We start from the raw sequence: 14,400 nt of genomic DNA on the forward strand, positions 1-14,400 counted from the left end.
AATGTTTGGGCTTGTAAAAGGCCGAGGGTTAGAAGGTTTGGATGTCGGTTAGTTTGTCTTGGAAAAGAAGATATCATAAAATATAAGAAAGGGGCCGAAAAAGATATTGGCAGTAGAGAGGACACGGCATTCGGCATACATCAAAATTATTATTGTTTGTTTTGTCTTTGAAGCTGACAACAGTGAACGCAAAGAAGAATATTATAAAGAGATAAAGCACTTTGGTTCAAGTGGAGATCGTTTGGGTTCAAGTTCTACTCAACCAAGCATCATCATAGTCGGTTTGAATTTATTATTTTAATTATGAGCTTGGTTGTTGCACTTTATTATTTATTTTCTTTTATTTTAAGATGTTAGACTAAACTTTTTAGACTGCTTAGGTCGTGATGAACCTTAGTTCGGTTTGATTTTTATTTGGATTTCGTTTCGTTATGGATTTTATGTTCTAAGTAAGCGATTGAGTTTTGATTGAATTAATGCGTATGATTGCTTGATTTTGTTTACTTGAATTTATTGTTTCACATTACCCTTGTTGATTGTTTCATAGGATAGGGTTTTGTTAGGTCATTTACTGTGTGTTCTTGACTAGTTTGTGATTAATATGCATTAAAATCATAGAAACAATAAAATCAAGTAAATAAATAAAAGTGAACTGCCAGCCTAGAAAGCTGTAAGGTGATAGGTTGTTGATAGATCTTTGCTTGTCGGGATTGCTAGATTTAGTTCTTCGTAAGGAGTTCGTCTAGATTTGATTGTCAGCTTAGTCTATTAAATTAATTGAGTCTGCTTTGCTATCTTTTGAATTTCGCGCTGTAAGGTAGGTTTTCGTCATAAAAGATACTTAGACATAAGCAATTAAATAAATGTAAGGAAGTTTAATATAAAACTGGTGAGTCTTAAAACTTGTTAGAAATCCATAGGCGTCTTCTTGAAGTTCAAGGGTCCTGTTCGGGTTTTCTGTCAAGTGTCTATTTTATGATCCCGGTTCCATAACTTGCATTTTTCTATTTAAATTAATAACCGTAACTTTGGGGAATCTGGCCTGGGTAGTTATTTTAATCATCTGAATTAATCCAAGTTTTCTTAATTGTTTATTAGTTAAATTAATTAGGTTTAAGTTTTATTAATTAATTAGTTTAAAGTAATGATTATGTTTTAATCTTATTTTATTAATTAGGGTTTGTTTTATAATTTTATTAATTAGTTTATTAATAGTTTAATTAAAGTAATCATTAGTTAATTATTATTATTAGAGTTTTAATTAATTAGTTTTAAAACCCCCCTCGAATATTATTAATAAATAGCCGTGTCTTGTAGTTGAGTCTAATTCGCTAGTTTCATAATTTAAAGAATCTCGTGGGTTCGATATCCGGACTTACTTAGCTGTACTAGAGTCGACCGGTTCACTTGCCGGTTAGTAGTTTTAGTGACGTTTAAGGGTCTAGAGTATTACTTAGTGTCTAGATTAGTATAATTTTAGTTATTTATTATTTGACTACTTTTAGAACTTCACCCACCGACTCTCATTACAAACATGATAATTTTGTAATGACTGGTTATTTGCCTAGAAGAGAGCATAGTCATTCTTGTATACATCTATTGACTCATACCCCAAACCAACCTTTTTAATGTCTTTTTAGCAGCATAATGCGAAGCGGGAATCTTGTTACCTTCTGGATGTGAAGACTGCAATAACTCAAGGAGCTCATCAAATGAACTATTAGTCCATTTGTTATTCACCTTGATATGCATAAGCTTTGCTAAAAAATCAAGAGAAGAAAACTTAGTTCATCCAAGTTATAATTCTGACTCAACTTCCTTCAACAACTCTTCAAAATAATCACGGACGCCGCTACTATCTGTACCTAAGTTCCCTTCATCATCGCTGGTATCCTCTTCCGTACGCTCATCCATAATGTCTTCGATAAAGCCAACCATATCATTTGTTGGTGCAACATCGTCTACAACTACAGCAGGCGGAACTTAACTTTCGACGTGATAAATCCACCAATCATATGTCCAACAGAAGCCAAATGCACGCATATGACATTTCATAATTTGGAGGGTATTATATTAGAATTCTGACATTTTGCACACGCACATCTAACATGGCCTCTAATGTCAACTTGAATTTTTCACCTCTCGATAAAAGAGTGAAGCCCTTGCTGGTACTCAGGTGAACTACGGTTTGGATTGGTAAGCCAACTTTTATCGACAGACATGATAATGCAGCTGAAACAAATTTAGGGTTAAAGGTTAACCCTATAGGAGAGTATTACATGATTTTTTTGATATTCAATAGAGTATTCACAAGGGTAGGCCTCTAAACCCACTTTTTGAATACTATCTCATATATGAATGTGTATTACATGATTGTTTGTTTAAGAAAAATTCAGCAACATTTCTCCTTAGCTCCCAAGTATGTATATATATACATACCCGAGGAGCAATAAGGAAATGATAACCGAATCTTAAACAAAGAATTATGTAATACACATTCACATCCTAAATGAGATAAAATATTCAAAAAGCAGTCCCAAAATGAAGACAACCCAAAACTGATTTCTAAATCAATTTCGGGCGGGTATATCTAAGCTTTTAATGATTAAAATGAAGATTATATATACACATAAGGGCGATTTAAACTAATGTTATTATATATACACACGGTGGCTCGGGGTCAATTATTAGACAACACAACATAGATCATATCAAGCAACAAAATCAGTTTAAACCGAGAAATTAAATACAAATCATTTTAAACCAAACCAATCAATTTAGATCGAACCGAACCAACCATTTTAAACACAAATCCGTTAAGCAATTCACACGCAAATCCATTCACATCGAGCAATCATACACAAATCCGTTAAGCAATTCACATACAAATCTGCTCACTTTCATTTTGTTCTTTACATCAACCAAATTTAAAACTTTTGTATATACTGATGATAAATATATTTATATCATAAGTAAATGGATAGGCAATCTTCAAGTTTCCGAATTAAACGAAGGTTAATCTAGATCTACTTGGCATGACAAATATAATAAGAAATAAAAAAAAATATGAAAATAAAAATGTGCATACCTGTTTCTATAGGTGGTGACGTGAACTCTGGCAAGGATGTAAACTCCAACAGCAAGGCTCGGAGGTGGTAACCTGTAGGTGGTGGTGACTAACGGTGGAGGTGAGGAGATGGTGACGGCTCGTAGGTGGTGCGACTCGAAGGTGGCGACTCGGAGGTGACGGCTCGCGGTGGTGACGGATCGGTGGTGGTGACGGAGTCACTTAGGACGGGGATCTGTGGTGGTGACGGATCGATAGTGGTGATGGGGATCGGTGGTGGTGACGGACCGGTGGTGCTGAGGAGATGGTGGTCACGGCTTGGTGTGGGGTGTTGGCCGGAAAATGGTGATGGCCGGAGAGGAGTTGGAGGGAATTAATGGTGGGAAATGGTGAAAAAGAGGAAGAGAGGAGGGAAAACAAGTCTGGCAATAAAAGAGGGTATTACGGATGGCGGGTCGCCTCTATTGCCGTCGCCCCTAATGGGTTCTTGTACGATAAAACCCTAGCCGTCAGATCAACACCCATATCAATGGCTAGGGTTTATTCTAGCCATGTGCAACACGGATCAGGGCTTGTCGCCCTAAAAGGGGCCGTCGCCCCTCAAGCCAACATTTCTTTTCTAGTAGCGGTAGCTAGCACCACGGAGGGTATGTATGAACAAAATGAGTTAATCTTCTAAATCTCTTGTTCTTTCTGTATTTTATCTCACAATAACAATTCCGTATGTATCAGCCTTTAAACAATAATTAACTAGTATTCAGACCCACGCGTTGCGACGGGGCCGTTAAATCAAAAAAAAGACGTATGTAAAAACGTTAAACCACGCACACGCGTTGACGTGTGTTAACTCTCAAAATTTATATCAAAATCCTATATCAAGTCGATGTTGAAAAAGAACAGTCTCAGTTAAACAACCATATTACAACCAGTATATGCAAGTGAAACAAAATAATTAAAGATTCAAATCTCTGTACTGATTCATACAAAATAAATAGGTTTTTAATTATCAAATATTAATCTAAATCAATAATAAAGCCTAACAGATGGCCATGGAGGTGTATAAAAATTACATAAGCTAATAAAAGGGGCTGGTAGAAAAAGAAAAGGTAAAAGAAAAAACTAAAAAGTTCCAAATTCTAAAATGTGAAACCTACGTGTAATATAGATAGATCATTGACTAACTTGACCCACAATGCCGCAAGAAATAATACATGAAGATGTAAAAGCAGTATGAAAGTTCTACAGTAAATTGAATAGTAAAATCTCTCTCCTAACTAAAATCTGTCTTTTAATATATATATTAATATTAATATATATACACATAGTATATATATATATATATATATATATATATATAAACAATAGTAAGTAAAAGCAAACAAACCATAATAAATATAATATTTCAACACAACAATGATACAAAACACAAGGATATGTCAAGTTATTTTAAATGTATCTATTTACGTGAAACTTACACCCAATTTGCAAACTACTAGAAACGCGGAGTTGCCATCACAATTAAAGGAGACTTCTTATGGACTGTAATACCACTTGTCTCACTCATATCCAAATCCTTGCCTTTGACTCCGTTTGGCAATGCCAAATTGAACTTGTACACGACGTTTGCTAAAGCGAGCTCGTTAACAATCATACCAAATTGAATACCAGGGCACCCTCTTCGTCCGGCACCAAATGGAAGTAGCTCAAAGTGAAACCCTTTATAATCGATGGTGTTGTTTAAGAACCTCTCAGGTCTAAATATATCTGGTTCGTCCCAAAGAGTAGGATCTCTTCCTATGGCTGATGCATTAATAAGTACTTGTGTGCCTGTTGGGATATCATATCCCATTAGCTTGACATCTTGCGTTGATTCTCGAGGAATAAGTAGTGGGATCGGAGTATGCAAACGCAATGTCTCTTTGATGGTGGCCTTAAGAAAGTGCATTTTCTCCAAGTCCTTCTCATCAATCATTGATTTTCCTTGTGCTATTTCTGTCACTTCATGTTGTAGTTTTTTCATTACTCTTGGGTGTCTTATTAGCTCACTGATTGCCCATTCTAGACTTGTAAATGTTGTATCAGTTCCAGCAGCAAATATATCCTACATGAAACACAACCTTTGAATGTTTTTCCTTATAATTAATATTGGTATTCGATGTGAAATTGGGATTCCTAATACGAATTAACTTAGATTTTAAAATATTGTATCGATCTATATAATAATATAAAACTGAGCATGTGGGTTATAGAGATTTTATCCAATTTTTTTGAGTTAATGAATCAAGCTTACAATCAATATATAATTGGGTTTGTGTTTAATTGATTCTGGTATCCAAAAGCTGAGGTGTTAAATTACTAGAATGAGCGAGTCATACGTGAACCGGTGGAAGTGCTAAAGAGGGGTAAAAAACGACCCATAGATCACAAACATTTATCAAAAAAACCTGTTATTATTTATTTAAATTAATATTTAAGTTGTATTTTTTATTTCATGTAAAAGTTTACTAAATATATTGGTTACTTTGATCCAAGTTAATGAGCAGGTTAATAGAATAATATACAAAACAGAGGCTCATCGTATTGCTATGGACAACTTTTGATACATGATAATAGACACTCCCATTTGGGCTTTATCTAAATGTTTTCTACAATGTATCTATTTATTGTTTTCGTCAATTTGTTCCACATCATGTGGTATAAAGTTATCAACGCTTGTTAAAATCTTGATGGCACACTGCGTTGGAGTAAATCAACCTCGTTTTTACGGTGGAGATCGTTGGGTTGATTATATTGAATCAACTCAATGCTAAGGCCAAGGAACTTGAAAAAAATCCATAAGGAACTACATCATGGGTGGTGGAAACGTCAACAAAAATCACGAGGGTTGTAATTATGTTGCTATTCAACATCCCATTGTGAGCGAAACTCCCTATCTCTTACCTATAATTGTTCGATCACGATTCACGTACTAATAATGCGACATCTAAAATTGTTGTAAGCATGTCGCTAAAGCCTATCTGCAAACCGTTTACAGTCGATTTTGAAAGCCGGCACATTTCATTGTCGCTAATCTGTTTACAACTGAACTTCAGTGACCAACTAAACTAGCTCATTGTAGCCAAAATTGTGATCCACCAAACCCATGTGCAGCTGGATCCGTCTGTGACAGGTTTGGGACCGAGTCCATTTTACCGTCGATTTGTGGACAAACAGATTTGTCAATGGGCTTTGTCGCTATTTTTGTGTGAAAGTATTGTAATACGCTAGTGGTGGATACATATATATCTTGATTCTTGATATTAATCTTGGTTAATTATGGAAAATAAGAAAAAAGGAAAATTGTACTTTTACGTTTTCTGGACCAACACAAACTAAAAATTGTTTAGGAAAACAAGAGTACAGATTTTCCTTTTCCGGAGGTAATAAGAATAATTTTTGGTGGTTAAGAGTAGGTAGTAGAATTAGTTGGAAGTACACGTAAGATGACACTCCTAATACATTTTTTTTTGTATTTGTTTTTTTAGGGTCAAACAAAATGTCGTCTAGCTTACAGCTTGCTACTAATTTTCAAAACAATAACTGGCATCAACCATATAGCTTTCTAAAGCATAGAATAAGAAAGAGAAATCTGTATTTTATGTCTCTGCTTTATATCCACATTCGATGGGTTTACCCCTGAAAAAATTTTTGCTAACTTTGAGCCATTATGTTTTTCTAGCTGGTCAGTCTGTGCCCCTGCCGTCAGTTGACTGACCAAAAAAAGTTGAGATAACCATTTTACCCCTGAGCTTATAACTAAATCAAAAAATTCTTTCAAGTAGTGTAGCGGTCGGGGTTCGAACCCCCGACCTTTGGGTTAACAACAAGCAAAACTTACCGTTTGAACTAAACAAGTGTTTATTTATAATTATATTATATGAAATATATATTCTTTATTAATTTAAAGAGTTTCTCATCCTCCTCATCATCTTCTCCATATATCCATATTTCCAAATCTTTATCCTCATAATCATCAAATATATCATCATATCTATATCATCAAAATCATCATATTTTTAAACTTTTCACCCGAAACGAACCCTTTTTTACTAAACTTTTCGCCCGAAAACAATCAAACGGGCCGTTTTTTAGTAAACTATTCACCCGAAAACAACCAAACGGGCCGTTTTTTAGTAAACTATTCGCCCGGAAACAACCAAACGGGTCGTTTTTTAATAAACTTTTCGCCCGAAAACAACCAAACGCGCCGTTTTTTAGTAAACTTTTCGCCCGAAAACAACCAAACGCGCCGTTTTTTAGTAAACTTTTCGCCCGAAAACAACCAAACGAACCGGTTTTTAGTAAAATTTTCACCCGAAAACAACCAAACGAACCGTTTATTAGTAAACTTTTAACCCGAAAACAACGAAATGCTCCGTTTTTTAGTAAACTTTTCGCCCGAAAACAAACAAACGGACCGTTTTTTAGTAAACTTTTCGCCCGAAAACAACCAAACGACCCGTTTTTTAGTAAACTTTTCGCCCGAAAACAACCAAAACGAACCGTTTTTTAGTAAACTTTTAACCCGAAAACAACAAACGAACCGTTTTTTAGTAAATTTTTCACCCGAAAACAACCAAAACGAGCCGTTTTTTAGTAAACTTTTCACCCGATAACAACCAAATGAACCGTTTTTTAGTAAAATTTTCACCCGAAAACAACCAAACGAACCGTTTATTAGTAAACTTTTAACCTGAAAACAACCAAAACGAACCGTTTTTTAGTAAACTTTTCATCCGAAAACAAACAAATGAACCGTTTTTTAGTAAACTTTTAACCCGAAAACAACCAAAACGAGCCTTTTTTAGTAAACTTTTCACCCGAAAACCACCAAAACGAGCCGTTTTTTAGTAAACTTTTCACCCGAAAACAACCAAACGAACCGTTTTTAGTAAACTTTTCACCCGAAAACAACCAAACGAACCGATTTTTAGTAAACTTTTCACCCGAAAACAAAAAACGAACCGTTTTATTGTAAACGTTTAACCCGAAAACAACAAAACGATCCGTTTTTTAGTAAACTTTTAACCCGAAAACAACCAAACGAACCGTTTTTTAGTAAACTTTTAACCCGAAAACAACGAAACGCTCCGTTTTTTAGTAAACTTTTCGCCCGATAACAACGAAACGCGCCGTTTTTTAGTAAACTTTTTGCCTGAAAACAACCAAACGTGACGTTTTTTAGTAAAGTTTTCGCCCGAAAACAACTAAACGGACCGTTTTTTAGTAAACATTTCGCCCGAAAACAAACAAACGTGCCGTTTTTTAGTATACTTTTCGCCCGAAAACAACCAAACGAACCGTTTTTTAGTAAACTTTTAACCCGAAAACAACCCAAACGAACCGTTTTTTAGTAAACTTTTCACCCGAAAACAACCAAACGAACCGTTTTTTTCGTTTTTTAGTAAACTTTTCACCCGAAAACAACCAAACGAACCGTTTTTTTTTCGTTTTTTAGTAAACTTTTCACCCGGTAACAACCAAACGAACCGTTTTTTAGTAAAATTTTCACCCGAAAACAACCGAAACGAACCGTTTTTTAGTAAACTTTTCACCCGGAAACAACCAAACGAAACGTTTTTTAGTAAACTTTTAACCCGAAAACAATCAAAACGAGCCATTTTTTAGTAAACTTTTCACTTGAAAACAACCAAAACGAGCCGTTTTTTAGTAAACTTTTTACCCGAAAACAACCAAACGAACCCTTTTTAGTAAACTTTTCACCCGAAAACAACAAACGAACCGTTATTTAGTAAAATTTTCACCCGAAAACAACCAAATGAACCGTTTTTTAGTTAAATTTTCACCCGAAAACAACCAAACGAACCGTTTATTAGTAAACTTTTAACCCGAAAACAAACAAAACGAACCATTTTTTAGTAAACTTTTCACCCGAAAACAACAAAACGAACCGTTTTTTAGTAAACGTTTAACCCGAAAACAACAAAACGATCCGTTTTTTAGTAAACTTTTATCCCGAAAACAACCAAACGAACCTTTTTTTAGTAAACTTTTAACCCGAAAACAACCAAACGAACCGTTTTTTAGTAAACTTTTCACCCGAAAACAACCAAACAAACCGTTTTTTAGTAAACTTTTCACCCGAATGACCGGAAAAACGAGATGGCTGAAAAAACGAGTTGGCCGGAAAAACGAGATGGCCGGAATCCATAGCGACGTGGTGCCGGAGGTTTGGGGTTTTGGTCTGAATGACTTATGGGTCGCCGGAGAAACGAGTGTCAGCGCCGGAGATGGTGCTACGATGATGAATATGATGATGATGTGCTGCTGTTGTTGAATATGATGATGATGAGCTGCTGTTGTATTATTAATATTATTATTATTATCTCTTATTATTATATTATTACTATTATTATTATATTTATAATTTATTAAAAGAAGATTACTAAAATACCCTTAATATGTTGGTATTATTATTAAAATACCAACGGTCAACGGACGGTCAACTGACGGTAGGAGTCAGATAACCCGCCGGAGAAACATAGGTGCACAAAGTTCGCAAAATCTTTTTCAGGGGTTAACCCATTTCACGACGATATAAACCAGGGAGACAAAATGCAGATTTCTCAATAAGAAATAAAAACAAAATATTGTGTTCTTAGACCAATTGTAGGGGAGAGGATGTGACAATCCCTTTCACATCATCATCATAAATTATTACAATGGAAAAAAAATAAGATTGTTAAAGCCTCAAAGATAAGAGAGCCCCCTTGGGAGCCACTGGCTTAGCGGACTCAAGGACTATTTGTGCGGCCAAATGCTTTTCCAACTAATCACAACCTTTACGCCCTTACAAGATATTAGTAATTGGGAGCCTTTATGCTTACATGGCAGTGACATGACAAGATTTTAATTACTTTTTAATTAAACCACTACACCTAGCTAGTTTTAAATTTCAGCAATAACAAAAGTTTTAATTCATAATAATGCATATAACTTATTGCTCCTAAAAGCAGCCTTTGAACAAGTATAAATAAATACTTGATACACTATCCAAATTTGTGTACTTGCACGCCTATTTGTACTTGTATAAGTGTGGGTGTTATGTGTATATGTATATGAAAATGTAAATGTTTCATTAACAGAAAACTTACCAAGATGATTGCTTTGATGGTGTCTCTCTGAAGAGAAAAGCCGGTAAGATTATCTTTTTGTACATCCAATAATATATCAACCAAGTCTTGATCTTCATCACTTTTAGCATGCACTCCTCTTTTCTTACTAATGTGTTCTTCAACAACACCTTCAAGAAACTCATCAAAATCTTCAGCAACCTTACGCGCTTGGTCCTCCAAACCACTCAATCGATCAATCCAAGACAACCTAGGAATGTAGTTTCCGAAGCTAAAAACACCCAACACATTCATGAACCTGTCCAATAAATCCTTGAACTTAATCCCACTATACGTCCTCCCTAGTGCCACCGTACAAATTATGTTATTTGTAAGCCCAACTAGAAACTCACTTAGATCAATCACCAAACCACAACAATTTTCGATCTTACTGATTGTAAGAGCCATCTCTTTTTCCCTAATTTGTCGGAATGATTGGACTTGAGTAGTATTTAGAAGGTGGACTACTGCAATACTCTTCACCTGCCTCCAATACTCGCCATAAGGAGAAAATGTAATGTCTTTGGAGCCATATAACAGTGTATCCGGAATACTCATCTTCGGCCGACTAGCAAATGCTAAATCATGGGTTTTCATGATCTCTCGGGCTGCTTCGGCAGAGGAGGCCACAAGTACGGGTACACTTCCAAGGTGCATCAACATGAGTGGACCGTGTTTTTGGGACAACGTCTGGAGAGAGCGATGAGGACTCGAACCTAGTTGGTGGAGGTTTCCGATGATAGGAAGCTTTCTTGGAGAGGGTGGGATGTTTTTCTTGGTCATAGGATGAAATAAAATCTGCTTGATCCATAAAAAGAGTACCAAAAACATGAATGAAATTAAGAAGAAAAGGGAGTAGGTTCCTAAGAAAGAAAACATTGTCTTGAGGTTATGAGAAGTTTTGTGTGCTGTCTTTCCATATATAAGCATCTTAATTCCAATCATTCACACATAATGCACTAAATAATTTGTGGCCGTGGATCTTGTTGATGAGCGTATAAATTCATTTTGTGTTATACTGTTCATCTTTCAAAATATCTTTTTAAACGACATTATTATATTATACAAGCACCAACAACCAAGAAACTATAGGTGCGAAAGCGACAAATTACATAATAGACCATGTGTTGTGATAATGGAAGGATGAGAAGAAAAGTGTGTCAAGTGTGGTCCAGTTTGTAAGAAGATTAATTGTATTTTAAGGGTACAGTGGTGTAGTGTAGAAGAGATTGAAGAATAGGTGTCACAACTGTAGTGATTATGTAAATAATAAAATTGAGGTGGCCCACCAAAATTTGGCGAGGAAATATTTCATGTCCATCCTCTCCTCGTTCCAGTTTTCAAATTAGGAAGGGGGTTCCTTCCCAGTCTCCTCCACTTCTCCTCCCACTATGAGTGGTCTTAGAAGATGAGTTTTCAACAGTTCCATCCAAGTAACTAGCTCCGTCCAAGTAACTTTAATCTTATAATTTCTTTCGACACGATTACCAAAAACATGAGAAATAAATGGCTTCATCAAAAAGTGATTCTGACTTTATACGACTTTAAAATATGTCATATTTCACAATATATGTGTTATATTGCCAATTTGTCATCATCCTTCATCTTTCATCACATTTTTCAAACTATGTTATACGTATATTTCATCTTTGGATACCATCTTTCATGTTTCATCACGTCTTTCAAACTATGTTATACGTTTCATCTTTTATCTTTTTTTAACATAAATAACGTTTATTAATTTTAAAACTTTTTAGCAGATTAATTTTAAAACACTTAATGATAAAAGAAAATTGAAAAAAAAATCATCTATTCTAAAAATCACACAATAAGACAAAAAAAAACTGCAGGCTAACTTGGTAGAGACATTTGACTATTAGATGAGAGGTTTTGAGTAAATACTTAGTCATTGAAAGAAAACAATTTCTAAGCTCCCACCTTAGCTACATTGAGTATATAAGTAGGTGTTGTTTGATGAATGATTCCAACGTATGGAAATATGTTGGATGATATTACTCGCCCCCTATATGTGTGAAGAAGATGAAAAGGACGTACCTATCAAGAAGAACACTGGTGTTGGAAAGGTGTTGATTAATTAAGAAAAAGAAATCAGAACTTAAATCGTAATTTATTCTATAATAGTTGAAGCTATATAAACATCAAAATCATGTGTTATAACGGTAATACACTCCTTTGGGAAACAAAATATGGTCACACAACAAACCTATTTTTCATATAACTAGTTCCTCTATCCTGCGTGTTGTGCCGGGCCAGCTAGCAAAACCCGAACGTTGAAACCCGGGTATTGGTTAAACTCGAGCGTTACTATGATGAGTTAACACGAATTCGGTCAATACCAGCCGCGTTCGTTATGAGATAGATACCACTGGTACAATTTGAGCGTTAAACCCCAAAAAAATAATTCGTCAAATTAACATATAAAAACATTAACATATAAGAACACAAAATATTGAAAATGATGTTTATTTGGTTCACAGATCTTGTCGGTGGTAAAACCCAAGCAGTGTCTGTCTCGAGCATTGAGGAGGTAACTTGCCACGAATTTGGTCAGTTTTGATTACGTATATTACGATACCGGAACTAAAAAACGAAAAAAATATAAAAATTGAGTTGGACCAACAACCACATTTTATTTATTTATTTATTTATTTATTTATATATTTGGGGGGGGGGGGTAAACTTGCACATTGGTAAAACCCGAGCGTTGTCGGTCATGGGCTTTAAATAAAGTTGAGAGTCTGCGCGAACTCGGCCGGTTTCTTTCAGGTTTGCTATGGTACCGAACTATAACAAAAAAAAATTGGCGTTTGGTGGTTATTGAACTAAAAGATAAAAAAACAAATTAAAAGAAAAACAAAACTCGCCGACCAATACGGTGCCGCCAAGTGATCCAATAAGCCACTTGCGGCACCAAAGTTTCTATTTATATATATTAGTAATAGTAATTAGGTACACTTGAATAAAATTATGAGCGTTGTTATTAAAACATCCGTATTAAGAAATAAGTTAAAATACAGAAAAATAAAAAAGTGTGAGAAGTAATAATTTAATCCATTTATCTTATATTTGATTAGTTGTGATTAATTTGAGAAGAAAAAGATGTTAGAAAAGGGCATATATGATGAATATAAAGACACAATTGACGTAAAACACAATGGTAAATCCGTAGGCACCGAGAACTCAACGAGTAATCCTTGTCTAGGTCGAGTTCTCGGCGAGCCGTCACCGAGCACTATCCTACTAAGGCCTAGTACTCCCCGACTTAGACCGAGTATTCCCAACTGCCCAGTCGGACGCCTAAGGTATCATTGTGTTTTATGTATTAGATTTAGTTGTTATCTTATCATTATATTTACATATTATAATTACGCAACAACGTTATTTCACTATTACAATGTATAGATTTCATCACTTTTGAAAAAAACACAGTGATAAGCATAATGACACAGTGATAACTAAAGAGACACAACGATGAACATAAGACCACAATAACAAACAGAAAGACACAATGACATAATATTTTTTATTTTTATAAAACAAAGGTATACTCATATTAAAGATAAAAAAACACTTAATATTATGATGAACTTTAAAAAAATATCGCATAAAAAAGTAACAGATGTTTTAAAATGAAGTAAAAATTAAAATATGTCTTACATGTAACTAAAAAAAATGTTCCTTTAACCTTCCTCATTTTGTATCACTTCAAACTCAACCCCATCTTAAAACATTCACAACTTATTCATTAAATTATCCCGCATTTTGAAAGTATACAAATTTATTGCATTTCAAAAACACACTATTATGGTGATTGTGTTCAATTTGATCGTAAATATGTGATTAGAAATATGTTTACCAAATTGGGTGTTTTTATAAAAATATTTTTTCCTACTCCTAGTCTTGTTTGATAATAAACTTGTCGTACGTAAAAAAGCTAAAAAATAATAAAATAAAACACTAGTATTTGTTGGATCATGGTGTTTTATAAAAGAATAAAATAATGCATGCTTTTTGTTCTTTTATAAACATACAAGTTTTAGAGTTTATGTCGCACACGAGATAATCCAAACTATAAAATTAAAAGTAAAGCTAATAATCGCATATCGTATATGAAAAAATATATTACATATGTGCTTGTAT

General features: G+C 34.6%; 1 protein-coding gene across 1 annotated transcript; it reads right to left on the reverse strand.

Annotated features, from left to right (window-relative positions):
- Positions 1-4,559: 4,559 nt before the first annotated feature.
- Positions 4,560-11,129, reverse strand: LOC143605562 (cytochrome P450 Tp4149-like). Its single transcript, XM_077081634.1, has 2 exons — positions 10,222-11,129; positions 4,560-5,168 (listed from the first exon to the last, which is right to left on the reverse strand). The coding sequence occupies exons 1-2, from the start codon at positions 11,116-11,118 to the stop codon at positions 4,560-4,562; spliced, it is 1,506 nt and encodes a 501-aa protein (XP_076937749.1). The 5' UTR covers positions 11,119-11,129.
- Between the last annotated feature and the right edge of the window lie 3,271 nt (positions 11,130-14,400).

The sequence above is a fragment of the Bidens hawaiensis genome, unplaced genomic scaffold, assembly GCF_021521415.1.
Source record: "Bidens hawaiensis isolate Kalapana, Puna unplaced genomic scaffold, B.hawaiensis_p1.1 tig00070156_1, whole genome shotgun sequence".
NCBI lineage: Eukaryota > Viridiplantae > Streptophyta > Magnoliopsida > Asterales > Asteraceae > Bidens > Bidens hawaiensis.

Excerpts from the sequence above, each read along its gene's own strand:
- LOC143605562 (XM_077081634.1), bottom strand. The coding sequence starts at position 11,118 with ATGTTTTCTTTCTTAGGAACCTACTCCCTTTTCTTCTTAATTTCATTC. Across the intron at positions 5,169-10,221 it reads CCATCAAAGCAATCATCTTG|GATATATTTGCTGCTGGAAC; the intron begins GTAAGTTTTCTG and ends TGTTTCATGTAG.